At 42.8% G+C, this 14992-nt stretch overlaps 1 protein-coding gene across 4 annotated transcripts in view; it reads left to right on the forward strand.

Annotated features, from left to right (window-relative positions):
• The first annotated feature begins 7322 nt into the window (after positions 1-7322).
• CNOT2 (CCR4-NOT transcription complex subunit 2) overlaps positions 7323-14992 on the forward strand; it is a 95295-nt gene continuing 87625 nt past the window's right edge. For 2 of the 4 annotated variants that reach the window (XM_064509012.1, XM_064509017.1), the window contains exon 1: positions 7323-7437. Coding sequence is in view for 2 of the 4 variants with exons in the window: in XM_064509006.1 (XP_064365076.1) it covers positions 12384-12443 (60 nt within the window). In the remaining 2 variants the exon portion in view is untranslated. Of the gene's footprint in view, positions 7438-12368; positions 12444-14992 lie in introns of those variants that run through there. The other 2 variants (XM_064509006.1, XM_026100342.2) reach the window with 1 other exon arrangement.

Below are 14992 nucleotides of genomic sequence, written 5' to 3' on the forward strand. Positions count from 1 at the left end.
TTCATCCTTCCATTTGTAGCTACCACAGCACAGCATGTGAATAAGGAAACATCTTGGATGGGGAAACAGTACTGGTAAGCTTTGCACTGTAAGACCTGCACGCTTCAGGCCCTTACCAAAATCCATGTAGTGCCACAAAAGGCACAGGGGGTTGCTTGTGCAGGAGCCACAGCCAGCGTGGGGTTAGTCCTGTGCACTAAGAAGGACTGGGCTGCTTACTGCCAGAGTCTCTATACCACTGTGAGTGTGCCATGGTATGGTTTCAAAAAGAGAGCAAGAGGAGAGAGAGAGAGAGAGAAAGAAAAAGAAGGAACGAGAGCAAGACAGACAAAGGCAGAAAGACAGGAAGGAAGAAAAGAAAGAGAGCAAGACAGACAAAGAAAGAAAGGAAAAAAAAGGAAGGAAGGGAAAGAAAGGAGAGAGAGAGAAACCATGGGAGCATGGCAGGCCACTGCATTTAATATTCAGCTCCTTTCTGCCGAATTTAGCTTCTGATTGAAGAAGCACCTTGGTCAGTTGGTCTCCCCACGCAGACTGGCTCTATTGCGCTTCGATTTGGGTAGCTCCTGAATTAAGTATACTGAAAATCATGAGCAGGATAGGAGAGGAAAGAGGTGAGAGAGGTTCAAATGTTAGAGTATGCAACATGTAGAGCTAAGCATAAACATCATCAGACTTCATATATGTCTTGGCTGCACGCTAACAAAAAAAATTTAGGGGCACGGTCCTGAACAGGACAGGAGTTGCGAATCATTGGTGGTTTCTGAAGCTTTGGGGGGCGTTCTGTAATACAGCAGGATCCTGTTGGCTCCCACCAACCTGAGCGAGACCCTGGGCAGTTCTGGAAGCTCCTGAACTAGTATGTGCTTTTAGTTACATCTCTGGCAGGATAATGTAGTGAAGACAAAGAAGAGCTAGAAAGTAGTTGCTGTTGTTCAGTTACAGAGTCACGACTGTCCACAATACGCAGGGTTTGTCGTTGAGCTAAGAACGGTCAGTCTTGACCCTTCAATGGTAATAGCTTGCTGGAGGCTCCCAGGTGCTCTGGGGTTTGGTTTTACGCAGACCGGAATGGAAAGTAATTCAATTCAGTACAGCGCAGACACAGATCAGTTTTGATGCAATAAGTTCACTGTCACTGGTCAAGCAATATGTCTCCTCTTGAATTGACTAAAGAGGTAAACAGCCACTTTGGACTTACAGTCTGGGTTTCAGCCTTCATCAGGATAAACAGGCAGATACAGCAAGGTTGGAAAGTAGCCAACACATCGGGGCAGGGTCTTTGCTTTTTCTGCCTACATATACAGTAAATGAGTCTCAGCGTAACTGATGATAAGCTGGTGATTGCTTTGGGGAAATCTGGTAGCTCAAGTGCTCCCAAACCCTCATAAGACTCATTCCAGTCCATATCCTCGGCCTTGTGACAGAAATTGTCCTCATACCTGGCGGCTGGCCTCTGGTCTTATCGCAAAGCAAATGTATCCAACTCTGTGCCTATGCTCTGAGTCATCCAATATGATTATCAAGGTCCCAGCAAAGTCTTCAGAGTAGTTTAGCAACTGACTTTCCTCTTTGAAGGGGCACACAGCCCAGGCAAGTACTTCCCCAGTCAGCAAGTGGTCCCAGGGTCTGTCCACATGTGAAACCACCTGCGGACTGCGGGGCCAGCGTGAGGCATGGGGAGCCAACAACACTGCTCGTGTGCTCAGGTAGCCTCCTCCGGGCATCAGCAAACTCCTGCAACGCGTCATGAATTGCCCTAGCCTGGCTTGCACAGGCAGACGTGCTCTTTTGGGTCTGCAGCACAGCATTTTGTGGCTGCATGCTGGCAACCCGCTTGAACAGGGTTTGAGCCAGGCTGCCAGCACTCTGCCCAGCGGGGTATTGACACAGGAGTCCTCTGGCTTCTGGGGGATGGCAGGCTGTGGTGACGCACATTATGGCAAGCTGGAAGAGTGACATGACATAGGAGGAAAAATCTAGCTAAAAGAGACAGCTAGATGGACCCCAAGCACAGAGCATAGACAGGCAGAAATGAAGCACAAGTATAGCCATGAGTGGCACAGCCTGTATATACAGAGCCTGCTTGTTTCAGGTCCTTACGTATTATGGGACTTTATACTCTGAGAGCTAGAAAGCTGGCAAAGTTGGCGCCATGGAGCTGTTTGAATTCGATCAGCCTCTGAGTTACCTGCTGCTGGTTTACAGGGACACATCATGTTGGCAGCAAGGCACAGCCAACTTTTCTGCTTAAGTTTATCCTAATAAGTTGTATGTAAACTGCTAAAGTTGCAGGCACATACACATTCACTTCTGACAGTTCTGCTGTGGAGGTGGTAACCTCTGGCAAGGGGATGAGGAAAACAGTTGGGTAGAGTAACATCGTCATCTGCTGCAGCTAGATTTGCCAGTGTTCATTTGTTGTGCATGAGCACACCGCTTCTATAGGGGAGAGCACCTTTTTGGATATCGGCCTGAGCGTCAAACCTGAGAAAGTGTCAAAAAGCGAGAACCAGAATGCAGCACCTCCCAGCTCTCAAAGTCCTGTTCCCCTGCCTAGCTGAAACCTGTCTTTTGTGAAACTCCTTAATTCAGGCAGATTTCTGAGTTCTCCTTTTACCTTAGATATTGTGATTATTTTCCCCAGGCTTCTGGTTATATATTTATTGATCATTTCTTACAAAACCATTGTAATAGATCTTACTTCCCACTTAAAATTAATGTTAGATTATGACAGTCTTAAACACATAAGCTTAGTTTTATCAATAGCGACTACACCTTAATGGGGAGACTGTCATACGCAGCACATGTTCATATTAAGTACACCAGCTGATCAGAGGAAAAAGTTATGCCAGGAAAATAATACACTGTCTTTCAATATGCCTTAATAGTTTCCAAAGAGAAAGAGAGCTTCTGACCAGGCAGCTCTACAGTGACCACCAACACAGCCGCCACTGACTGCAATCTTGAGAAATGGAATACTAGGGGTTCCCCTGTCACCACCCCTGTAATTCTGGTCTCTCCAGGGATAGTCGTGCTTGGGAATGTCAGTCAGCACCTTCTCTGGCACGGACTTGTGTTTCCCTAATACTTTCTCTCCTTCAGAAAACATATTTCTGTCTGTAGCATTATCCTTCTCTTAAGAATTACTTCAAACTGCAAACTGCTGCCATCTCTCTTGATTTATCCCCTAATTTATTCACATTCTTTGGCTGACCTCTTAGTTGTTATACAGCAGGTGTGAAATGTCTTATATTTGGAAAATCTTACATTTTATCTTCTGGTTTGGGTCATATTATTTTACAGAATTGGCAGATTTCTTTTTAATCTCGGTGTTTTTTTCCTGATGCTCTGATATAATTAACACTAAATCACTAGACATTGAAGGGACTATGGCGAATGCTGAGATAGGATTTCCTGATAGTAAAAAGAGAGACTGAATTAGACACCCCCCCTCCTGCTCCCAATATTTCCTCCTGGAAACTACAAATCCAGCAGATGAGAGGCCATCTGTGTGGATACCTTGTGTTGCATTTTAACACTAAAATACTAATGGAGCTGCACTTCTAGGGCTTCCCTTGCCAGCAGCCATCCCTGGAAATCCCCTGTAGGAGTGAAAGGATAGATGAGGACAGTGCCATGGAAACAGATGAGCCTTTCCTTACCTTCCCTAAATAAACTAGAAATTGCAGACTAACTTGCAAAAGTCAATCTAACTAAGCAAATCCTCCCAAAACAAAGTATTTAGTGCTCCATTTTAGTGGAATAAGTAAGAACTATGAGACCCTACAGTTAGAAAATGAGGGGCCTTATTGTTTGTACTCTTGTAAAAACATATTTTAATATCTTTTTAATATCTTAAATATCTTTGTGATGAGATCTTGAGTAACAGATTTGGCACAACATACACTGACATCTTTATCCTGTGTTTTAGAAATATTTTAAAATCGAATAGGCTATATTTATGAAAAAATCTGTGTTCTTACAGGGCAAACATTAGTGCATAACAGTTGACAGGTGAGCACCCTACAGTCGCGGTCCAAAGACTGCAAATGGACAGAGTTTTGAACATCATGCAGCAAGAAAGATATCTGTGAGAAGATGCTGCTCCCACTTCATGGGTCTTACACAGTTCTGAATTCTGTAGAACCCAGAAATCTCTGCCTTTTTTGGAGGCAATATTTTACTCTTTCAGTTAATCAAATGCATCTTGCAACTGAGGGGCAGTATCTTCTGGCTCCACCTGAGTTTCTTCCAGTGCACTTAAAACCCACTTTGTGAAACAGAAATACGGCCTATTTCACCACCATTGAAAAGCTGCTAATCCTTGCTCTAGGCAATTGCACTCTTTGTTTTTCTTAAGGTATATTGGGGCAATCTGCAGGTTGAAGAAGGAAAGACCCTTGCTGCACTTCAATGGACTCCTTTGTTCTATTTAAAATGAATTACAAGACCGGCTGTTCATCATGTTCTGTCTCCACTCACGGTCTAGGATGGTGGTCTTGCTATCACTAATTTAATTTTACCTTTTGGCAAGGTAGGTGGAACTCCCTAACTGTGCCTTGTGTATGCTCTGGGCAATTTGTCTTCCTCCCACTTCTGTGATCGTGTAGTCCCCATCTCTCAGTGCCACTCCGAATGGAGCCAGAGAGCACATAAAGGCTTTCTGGAGCAGGGGCTAAGAAAAACCGCACAGAATTGCTGGTGAACTCACAGAGCCATGATAATAAAGCATTTTGAGATTCTGAGCACATCCCTCCCTTTTATTGCCATCTTCCCAAGTTTCTTCAGTGGGTATCAGCAGAAGCAACAGTCAGTTGGAAATTCGAATGGCTAGAGGAGTGTCATGACTGCTTCAAAACACACATATTAAGGCCTCGATCTTTCATGTAGAAAACCATGCTTTTGACTTTAACAGAACCCCTTTAGTACTTTACTGCATGGGCCTGCACATGCAATCAGCTGCAAGACATGTTTTCTGCAGCTGCTGCCGTCGTATATTGTTCCTTCATCTGTGCTGACATATATGAAAGTTTGCAATAGATATTCTTATACTGATGAAAAATTGATGCATATCAGCCGAATTTGTGAAATAAGCCAAGGAAAAAAAGTGAGACCTTTAATTAAATGGGATTAAAAATAACAAATGCATATCTGTTTATAGACAAAGATTGATGCAAGGAGGTCAAACTGAATATACAAGGTTCAGGTTCAAAATGGATTAGGAGTGTCCATACATGATTAGCAGCCATTTAATTAAATGAACTCAGAACACCTCCTCAATTATGCTGGTACAACTGAGCAAAACAGGCCTCGATATTGTAGAAAAATGTATTCAGCCAACAGTAAAAGCAGCAAATGTATGAATGCATTGCATTCATCACAACTCAGCCTATTTATCAACCTCAGAGATTATTTCGAACCATTAAGATGCTAACAACTTTCACTTTCTTTAAGAAAACAAATGAGGAAGTCACATGAACACCTAGCAGTCACAGTGACAACGTTCCACAACTAAATGCACAGTTTTAGGGAGAAAGGCAGGTTAGATTTTTTAATTAACAGAATTTAAATAACAATTTATAAATGTTCTGATGGCTACTTAGGCTTACCAGGCTAAGATAATGAAAAACTATTTTTTTGCATTCCCTGGCTCTGTTGAACTATACAGCCTTCTTCTTGTATAAATGTTAACTGATTTGCATGTAAACTCTAATTTTATAGCAGATACAGAGCTCACTCCACGCAGATGCAATTAAAACATAAGATGTTTAGTTTACTTGCATCATATTGTATTGGATATCCTAAGTCTTAAATGACTTCTCTCTTTGGGGGATTATAACAAAATTTAGCTTTTGAAAAAGAAACTCAGTCAAAGTGTAAAATGAAAGATAATGGAGTAAAACTTTTATAAAGCAATGTACAACGGTCAGCAAGACAGTGAGAAAAACTTAATAAGATTCATGACTGTTTTCAGTTTAAGAGCACAGCCTTTTTGTCTGTAATGTGGTATAAAGAATATTTGGTTCTTTTGACTGAACAACAAAAATACTCCAGAACCTCATAGATATTCTGCTTAAAACAGGATGTCACTTCTGGGCTTTTATAATGGTTGGATTATAGCAAACGCACGAGTATCTGAGATACAAAGGAAAGGTTCTAGTATAAGGATAATAAAATACAGTTTTCCTGGGTGAAGTGCATGGATATTTATTTCAATGACATGACACCCCATAACCGCACTCAGCAAAAGGTGGTGGCATCAGAAACTCATTTCCTAGCTTGCAGAGTATGTTCTTTCAGCTTCAAAACTTGCTTATGTTGACAGACATTATTACTGTAGATATTAGCATTCCTGTAAAATACTAGTGTTCTGTAACCTCCTGAATACACACATTTTTAAAGTTCTATTTGGAGACATCCAAACATGCTGTTTCGAGACATTAATTATGAAGATACCTGACTGCAGAAAACGTGCCTGTGAAGTTATTGGGGAAAAAAAACCCAAACTATTCTTGAGTATATTGAGTATTGTATGTTCAGTTTTTGGTCTGAATTTTCAAACTTTATGATGATTTCATAAGGAAACCAATGCAGAAGCTGCATCCCTGCAGACCCACGATCAAGGCAAACTCATAGTTTCTCCTCGATGGGGCAGAGCAGCGGGTACCCAAGCGACGTGACAAGCCTCGACCCTGTCAAACACCCGGGCGCAGGCGTAGCTTCAGCACCAGTTACGGTCCCACCAAACTCGAGAGGATTATATGCACTGGCAGTGCACCTGCACCTGCCCCTACACTTGAGGCATCCACGCGCATATTTTCAGGGAGGTAAATTAAATCAATAAATAAATAACGGAGCAGCATCGTCTGGGTGACTTTCTCTCTGTTTCAACAGCGGGCGAGGCGCGCGGCAGGGCCCGGCTGCCCGCCGCTCTGTCGGCGAAGGGGAGAAAAAGCCCCCGATTTCCGCGGAATTCGCCCCAGCGGGAGGCTGGCTGCCGGCCTAGCCGCGCCGTGCCCCGGGGGGGGGGGGGGGGCAGCACGGCGGGGCGAGGGGCGCCCGCACCCTCCCAAAATGGGGGCGGGCGGCGGCCCGGGGCGCCGCGGCCTAGTCGCCCGCCTCAGGACCCGGCGGCGGCGGCGGCGGCGGTTGGTGCCCGCGGGGAGGCGGAGGGACGCGGCGGCGCCGCGCCAGCCGCCTCGCTGCCTCCTCCCCCGCCGCGGCGCCCGCGCCGCCCCCCGCGGCCGCCCCGCGCCGCCTCTCCCCGCCCCTCGCGCTGGTTGCCAGGCCGGGCGGCGGCGGCGGCGGGGTCACGGCGGCGGGGTCACGGCGGCGGCGGCGGCGGACGGGTCAGAGGGTAAAGGTTGCTCCCCCAGCATCCTCCGTGCTGGATACTCAGCCATCTTGGATCCGCGGGACAAGAAAATTCATGCGGTGAGTCCGGCCCGCGCCCGTCTCCCCCGCGCCCCGCCGCCGCGCCGCCGGCCCGCCGCCGCCGCCCGGCCCGCCGCCGCCGCCCGCGCCCGGGCCCTGCGCCGCCGCCGCCCGCGCCGCGGCCCCCCGGGCCCGGGGCCGCGGCGCCGGGTTTCCGTTTGCTTTTGTCTCCGAGGGGGAGCGGGGGGGACGCGCGGCGCCCGCCGCCGCAGCGCCGCCGCCGCCGCCGGGGCCCGCCGAGGCCGCGACGGCCGGGCCCCGCACGCCGCCGGGCCCCGCGGCCGCCGCGGCCCGGCCCGGGACGGCTCCCGGCCGCCGGCCGAGCCCCGCGGCCCGGCCCGGGCCTAGCGGCGGCCGCCGGCGCCCCGCCGAGCCCGGCCCGGCGGTGCGGTGCCCGCGGCCGCGGCGCTGCGGCCGCCCACGGGCCGCGCTGCCGGGCGGCGCCGCTCGCCGGAGCGGCCTTGCGGCCTGCGCCGCCGGGCCCGGGAGGCCCTGGGGGAGGAGGGGGAGCGGCGATTCTCCTTCCGTGTTTCCTTTCGAAAAACGTGGGGGTTTGTTTTTGTTTCTCGTGCGTGCGCCGTTTTCCCTCTCCTTCTGGCGGCGGCCGGGGCGGCGCGTAAACAGGCTCCGGTGCTCGCTGGGACACAAACTTGACGCAGGCCGCTGCGCTGTCCCGAGCGCGGGGCCGGGGAGCCCGGGGAGGAGAGGAGAGAAGTGCCCAGCGCAGCGGCTGCGCTGCCGTCCGCTCCGTGTGTGCGCTCCTGAGTGACGCTCTGATTTGCTTACAAATATCACGGGTTTAGAATTTATGTTTTTTAATCACGGTGCAGGTAACTTTGTTTCCAGGGGGTTGTAATACGCCGAAGTGACAACCTGCCTGTGCTGGTTGTGGCTCAGCAGCTTCTGCTTTCTCACAAGGCTGTTTTATTGGGGGGGAAAACTTGTTTCCAGCTTTGCGCTATTTTATCCCAATGGAAAGATATAAACTTTTTATGTCTGATTCCTGTGCGTATATGTGTACGTGTGTGCGACTTGAGTGTGCGAAGGAAACACTTGCGTTGGCCTACACAGCGGTAACATCTGGCGCCGGTGACTGGCTACTGGACTTGACTCCAGCTGTGGGAAGGCAGTTTAAGATGATCAAACCTGCTGCCACATCAGTTAGTAAAAATCTTTTTGTTTCTGGAAACTTGGGCATGTTTCAGACTCCTGAAACATGTATAGACCTGCAAAAGGAAGATAATTATGTAGGTTTGCATTACAAAGATGTCTTCGCTTGGACCTAGAGGAATTGTTATGTGTGTTTTAGTGTTCTTCAAGTTCTCTCTTAGTTGCATGTTAATACAACACAGCTGGCAAGATCCAGTTTCGTGATCGTAAAGACTATGTACGTGTCCAGTGCCTTTTTTATTTCTTTAGTGCCACTATTGTTTTACTGCCACTATTGTTTATGTTGAGAATTCAGGTGACATGATAAACTTGAAGGTGTCAGCTGCCTCTGATCTTGGGAAGGGATTTGAATACTTCATATCAGGAGCTGAGTGACTTGACTTGCAAGTGTATTTCTGTTTCACTTTCAGGAAGCTGATGATAAAGCTAAGAGAGTATTAGTAGATAAACCTTGTCTACACGTCTCTTCTAGAAAGTTAATGTTGCTGTCAAAGTAGCTGTTGTCATTGAGCTACCCATTTGTGTGTCAGTTCTAACAACTAATGAAGGCAAAAGCCCTTGGCTAAGAACTAAGAAAAATGCTAGAATTTATGAAAGTCCATTTGAATTCTCTTTAAATGAGTCCAATTTTAGAGAATTGTTACTCAGTGGAAGAAATAGGACAGTTAACGTGTCTAAGTTTGGCACTAAAAGCTGGTCCTTAACTAGCTGTTTACACCCGAAACTCTTGGTCTTTACCTCTGCCCCTTAATGAAAGTTGTGTATGCTTGTAGTTGAATGGATAAAGTATTTGTGTTGTATTTGCTGTATTTCTAAATGAACTTCTGTCTAGACAGAAATGAGGTTTGAAATTAGAAACTTCATTGCATTTTTAGTCTCTGCTGTGTGGTTGTTTTTTTTTTTTTAAATTTATTTCTTGTATTGGTGCAAGGGCCTGTCTTTTCTGAAGTTGCAAGATTGTAACCTCATTATAGTTTAAAAACAACCTTGGATCATAGCTCTGTTTATTCAGAAATATCTTGCACCTCCTTGTTACTATTGACTCAAGAAGTGAATATAACTAAAATACACCATAGTTTAGTTAAAATAGAGGTTCTTGCACGTGACTTTGACTTGTTCTAGAAACTTTAGAGAAACGTTGAATAGCTTGTTTTGTTTTGTTATGAGGTGGTATAGAAAGTGCGACTCAGCTTCCGAGTGCAAAATTTTTTATTTATTTGTTTTTTTTAGATTCTCTCTGCTTATAAAGCTGTAACACGCTTGAATACAGATTTTTAAAAGGCACTGTGAAGAATGGGTTCTTAAAAAAAAAAAATCAAATTGTTGACAAAATACCTGTCATATTTGTTGTGTGTATTTCTAAATGTTAGCTTAGAAAGGCTCTGTGCCAGTTTACATAGAAGTACAGTACTAAATCAAAAAAAACCCTTTTTGTCACGTACTTAGATGGTTACTCCCTAAACGATACAGGATAGTCTCTTTTATTATTGTTAATACAGTATGTACGGAAATTACAGTACTTGTTGACAAAAACCAAGAAATTCAAATTAGGTAACTTTGCCTCATCTAGGCTTTTGAAGTATAAATAAATAATAAAAAAAAAGTAAGTAAACTTTCTTCTGCACAACAGAGATCTGATAATATTTTTGCTTGACATTTTGCCCGCTGTCTCAGACACACCGTACTGTGTTTGAGACAATGCATTTCAAAACAACCTGTTTTGGTTGCTGTTTCCTGAATAAGGTAACTTTTCTTTTTTTTTTTTTTTTTAATATGCCTTAACACATGTGTTCTGTTTGTTTTATTTGGTCTCCTGACTCAGGTTCCAGTAGATATGTATGAGCGGCTGAAAGTTGGTGGGTAGTCCTATTGATTTTTAAAAGCACCTACTCAACATGTGGACAGTTAACTTCTTGTGTGAGAATTTTCAGGATGGAGGCTGTATGTTGATGACTAAGTATATTTTTATTGAACTTTATTACAACACTGAAAGAGTTGTATGAAATGAAATTATTGCACAGTAGGCTACTTAAAAGTGTCATTATGGAATTACTTTGTGTTTAGAGAAGATGTTTGTATACCAAACATAGTTTGTGCTAATCAGTAAGAAATTTCTACCTGCGGTTTAAAATCTTTATGGATTTATTTGGGAAAAATAAAAAGATGCCATAAAATCTTCAGATTACTTTCAATTTATATTTTATTTGTCTTTTATTTATAATACTGTGCCTAAAATGGGATATTTTTACTGGAACTGTGATAGTGCTTACCAGATCATGTTCTGGTCAGTTGTATAATGGGCCCCAAAACAAGATGGAAATGATCCCTGTCTGAAGATGTTACTGAGCTTCTGACCCCCTGACATCGATTTGTCTTGAGGTAGTATTGGTCATCAGCAGTGTAACAGAAAAGCAGGTGATTTTTTTTGTTTGTTTGTTTTTGTTTTTTTTTTCTTCTTCTCTTGACTTGGCCTTCTGTCAGCCTGGCCACTCTTTTTACACTTCTATCTAGTATGTTTAATTTCACAACATGCTTTAATTTCTAGCGTGATTCCTTTCAGATTATACTGGTAGGTTAAAACTTGATGATAATTGAGACTTTTCAGTCACTTCCTTTTTGTGTCAAGTTAAGTGCAAGAGTCATTGATCAGAAATAATTCATTAATAAGTAAAGCATTGTTTCCTACTGTTTTCCTTTTGGAGGTTTTTTGGATTTTTTTGAGTTATCATCTTGTACCCTATGTTGCTTGTGATTCTTTTCGGTCACAGGGAATAGTTTATTAAACTTTTGAAGCATCTTCAAAGCTCTGCCTTCAAGTTTCTATGTATTCAGAATCCATGATAGATGAATGTATTATGGCTGAGTCAAGTTATTTGTAAAAAGGTATGGTTTATTTAAAAGGAAAACTAGTATAAAACACTGCTATGTTTGCAGAAGGTAAAATGGAAAATCTTGCTTACGTTACTCTTACTGAGCAGGCAGTAGTCCAGTGCATTGAATGTGAGCGTAAGAGTCAGAGTGTTTTCTGTCTTTCTGAGATTTCTACTGAAGTGATGTGTGACCCTGGATAAGTTGTTTAACCAATTTATAGCGCAGTTCTAATCTGTAATTTTGGGATAATACTTTCCAATGCTTTACTTGTATGGTCCAAGTGTGCTGTGGAACTAGATACTGGTAGTAGCTTAACATATATAACTGGAGAAAGCAATGCTTAAGAAGCCCAAATGGTATTAAATTCAGTAGGTGGCAGTTTTGTTGTGTTTGTCGTTACATGTTTCTGTACCTCTGTAACACTTTCATTACAATATGAATATACATGTCTTTGAAAACAATAGCAAGAGGTTTCCAGGCACTGAAAAGAAGCAGTGTGACTGACTACATTAAAACAACCAAAACTATTTCAAATTGCGGACAGTTAATGTTTAGATTTGTAGGCAACTTCTTAGCAAACAATTTTTTTCTAAGGCTGAGTGATACTGACAATGTAATATCATACATCATCTTTTCTGTCTGAGGATTGTATGAGGATGCCCATGCTGGTAGAAAATAAGTAACCATTGCTTATATCCGTGGACTGTATACTTGTCATACAGTCTGTTTGAACAAGTCTTTTCTTCAGGCTTCAGTGGAACAGTATTTTTCTCCTTACACTTTATCAAAACCTTGCATTGTTTGACATAGAGTGATTATTCTTTGTACCTATTTTTAATGCATTTTTAATGTTCTAATTGTGAAAACTCTTCTAGTAAAAGAAGTGTTGCCAGAAAATAATAACAATGAAGAAAAGGTGTGCCAACCTTGCTCCTGTTGTCCTGTTGCATAGAGGGCTTATTCAGGTATATGCTTGTTGTGTTTTGCCGTTCTATAATGATGCAATTTGTGATAAATCACCTATTCCATATAAAATATACTTAAAAAAAATTATCTAAAGCAGGAAAGTAGTTGTGAAGCAAGTTATTTTACATAATGATTAAGTAGCCTAAAAGAATGTTTAGGAGAAGCTCTCCTCCATTGAGAGAAGAGCTTTGTGGTATGGAGAAGCAGAGATTTGGAAGATTTAAAATATATAAATATATATATATATTTTTTCTGTCTCTCTCTCTATATATATATATGTGTGTGTATGTGTATATATATATATCTGCAAGCTTTACACAGCACCAGTGTTTGGAAGAATAAAGAGATGACCCACAAATTAGAACTCTAACAGTATCATATGATATAGTGTCTACCTGTAAAACAAGCTTGTGTGTTTGCAGTAAAAACTTATTGTTATGAGCTGTCTGGCCATCTGTGGCAGTGCCATTACTATTCTTGATACTTTGCTCTATGTCGTACTTTTTCAACATGCCAAAAGCATCATCATAAAGGTACCTTAAAGAAAAATCTTAATTTGTTGATTTATGTACTGTGGATGCACATATCTACTAAATGTATTCTTCAAGATCAAATTAATTAAGATCAGCATTATACACCAGCATAAGTCAGCATCTCTGTTTATTTAATAGTGAGAGTTGAAGTAAATTAGGTTCCTATGTTATCATGATGCAGAGTTACTTTCTCTTAGGAAACTTCTGCACTTTCAGAATGGTATGTTTTGCACAATAAATGCATGGTTCTCTTCCCCCCCAGTCTATGAAAGTTCATATATAGAATATATATATAAACATATATATTGTGGGACATCTAGGATAAACCAGAAAGTATTCAGAATTTCTTGGAAGGATAAAACATAGTTTTCAGAACATTAGTACTCTTCTGAACTCTGCTCATGTCACATAAGTATTGTGACTACCCACAGTATGTGCTTGATAGTAAGTAGGATTTTCATAACAATTTAATTAGGAGTTTGCGAACTATTAATGTTAGCCATGATAATCTTTCTTTCATTTTTTTCCCCAAAAGACACACAACTTCAGTTTAAATGAGCTGTTTTTTAAAGCGTCTGGCAGTCCTTTTAGGGTCCTAACAGTAGATTCAGTTTTGGACCCTCCTTTCTTAAAAAGACTACTAAACTTAATCCATTTTTATAGTAACAGCTGAACAGGTCTTGAAAACTGGGATGCCCAAATGTAGGCCCAGTTGGCAAACGTGAATGACTTGCTGAGAGTAGTCATCTTTAACCGTGCCTTTATAACCATGTATATATATCCCAGCATACAGTGCTGCTGGACTTTTCTATGCTAGTGAATACCTGCATCTGTAGATTCTTGTTTTTAAAACAAAAGTATTTCGTGAAGTATGTTTTAGACATTAGTAGACTAAGCATAGTCCACAGGTCACACTGTTACTGTACTTTGCAGAGAGCCTGCGGAGGAGTAGCATAAGCTGCAAATAAAGAAACACAGTGGTAGTAGAGTCTGTTGATAGCAGAATGCCCTTAAAGGATTGTTTCACATCTGTATCCCTAAGAGGTAGGGAAGCAATGTTGATAAATTCAGGTGGGGTTGTTCTGAAGAGCAGTGTGATGCGTGATCTTGAAGTTAGCTGTCATTTTTTTTTTAAGCAGGTAAAAATGAGAGAAAGGGTGAAAATTGGAGATGGTGAAGGAAAAGCAAAGTTTATTTTTCTGAACTGCCTATTTGGTTCATTCTGCAGTATCTAGTACTGTGTAACAAAGCAAACACTTAGGAAGTTTTGATTCAGTTTTTCTCAGGAAATCAGATCTATGAAATTTTTTTGTTTCTGTCCCCTGCCTCTGTTTGTTTGTGTTTTAATGCACTTGAACATTTAAAACAAATCTGAAAGAGGAATTAATCTCAAATTGTAATCCTTGAGGCATCATAAAATTGTGACCAGGTAGAGGGGATGAATCCAAATTGGCATGCCCCCTTGGAAAAAAGGTGGTCAGAACTGATCTAGTACGTGTTCCGTAGGATGTCAGCGCGTGCAGACTTCCAGACTGTCTGCACTACTACTCTCTTTTGCCTGGAGCAGGGAAGAGAGACAGTGCACGTCATGAAGAGATGTGGAAAAGAGGGAAGTTGAGGGTCATCATGGTATCGGGGAGCTACTAAGCAACAGAAGAGCAGAGCAGATCTGTAGAAAACCAGTTCTTATTAGTTCTCCTGCTCATGGAAAATGATGTGTGGGTGCATTATTATTAGTGGTGTGTTTTTGATGAACCTCAACTAACATCCTTTCCTTAGTGTCAAATGACTTGGTGTGTTTTAGGATGGGCAGGAGAGAACCCTAATCTTTATCTAATCTAATGTTCTGCTTCAGTCAAGCAGTTGTTCTATGTGCATGTTGATGTAACTGTCCATAGCTCTGCAACAGATTCCAGTGCAGTACTTAATTTTGTAATGTGCTTCTAAAAATAGGTATATAGTCTTATGTAACGCTTCTTGTATTGTTAGCACCTAGAGGCTTCATCCCCACTGTT

This window comes from Dromaius novaehollandiae, chromosome 1 (genome assembly GCF_036370855.1).
Source record: "Dromaius novaehollandiae isolate bDroNov1 chromosome 1, bDroNov1.hap1, whole genome shotgun sequence".
NCBI classification, from domain to species: Eukaryota; Metazoa; Chordata; class Aves; order Casuariiformes; family Dromaiidae; genus Dromaius; species Dromaius novaehollandiae.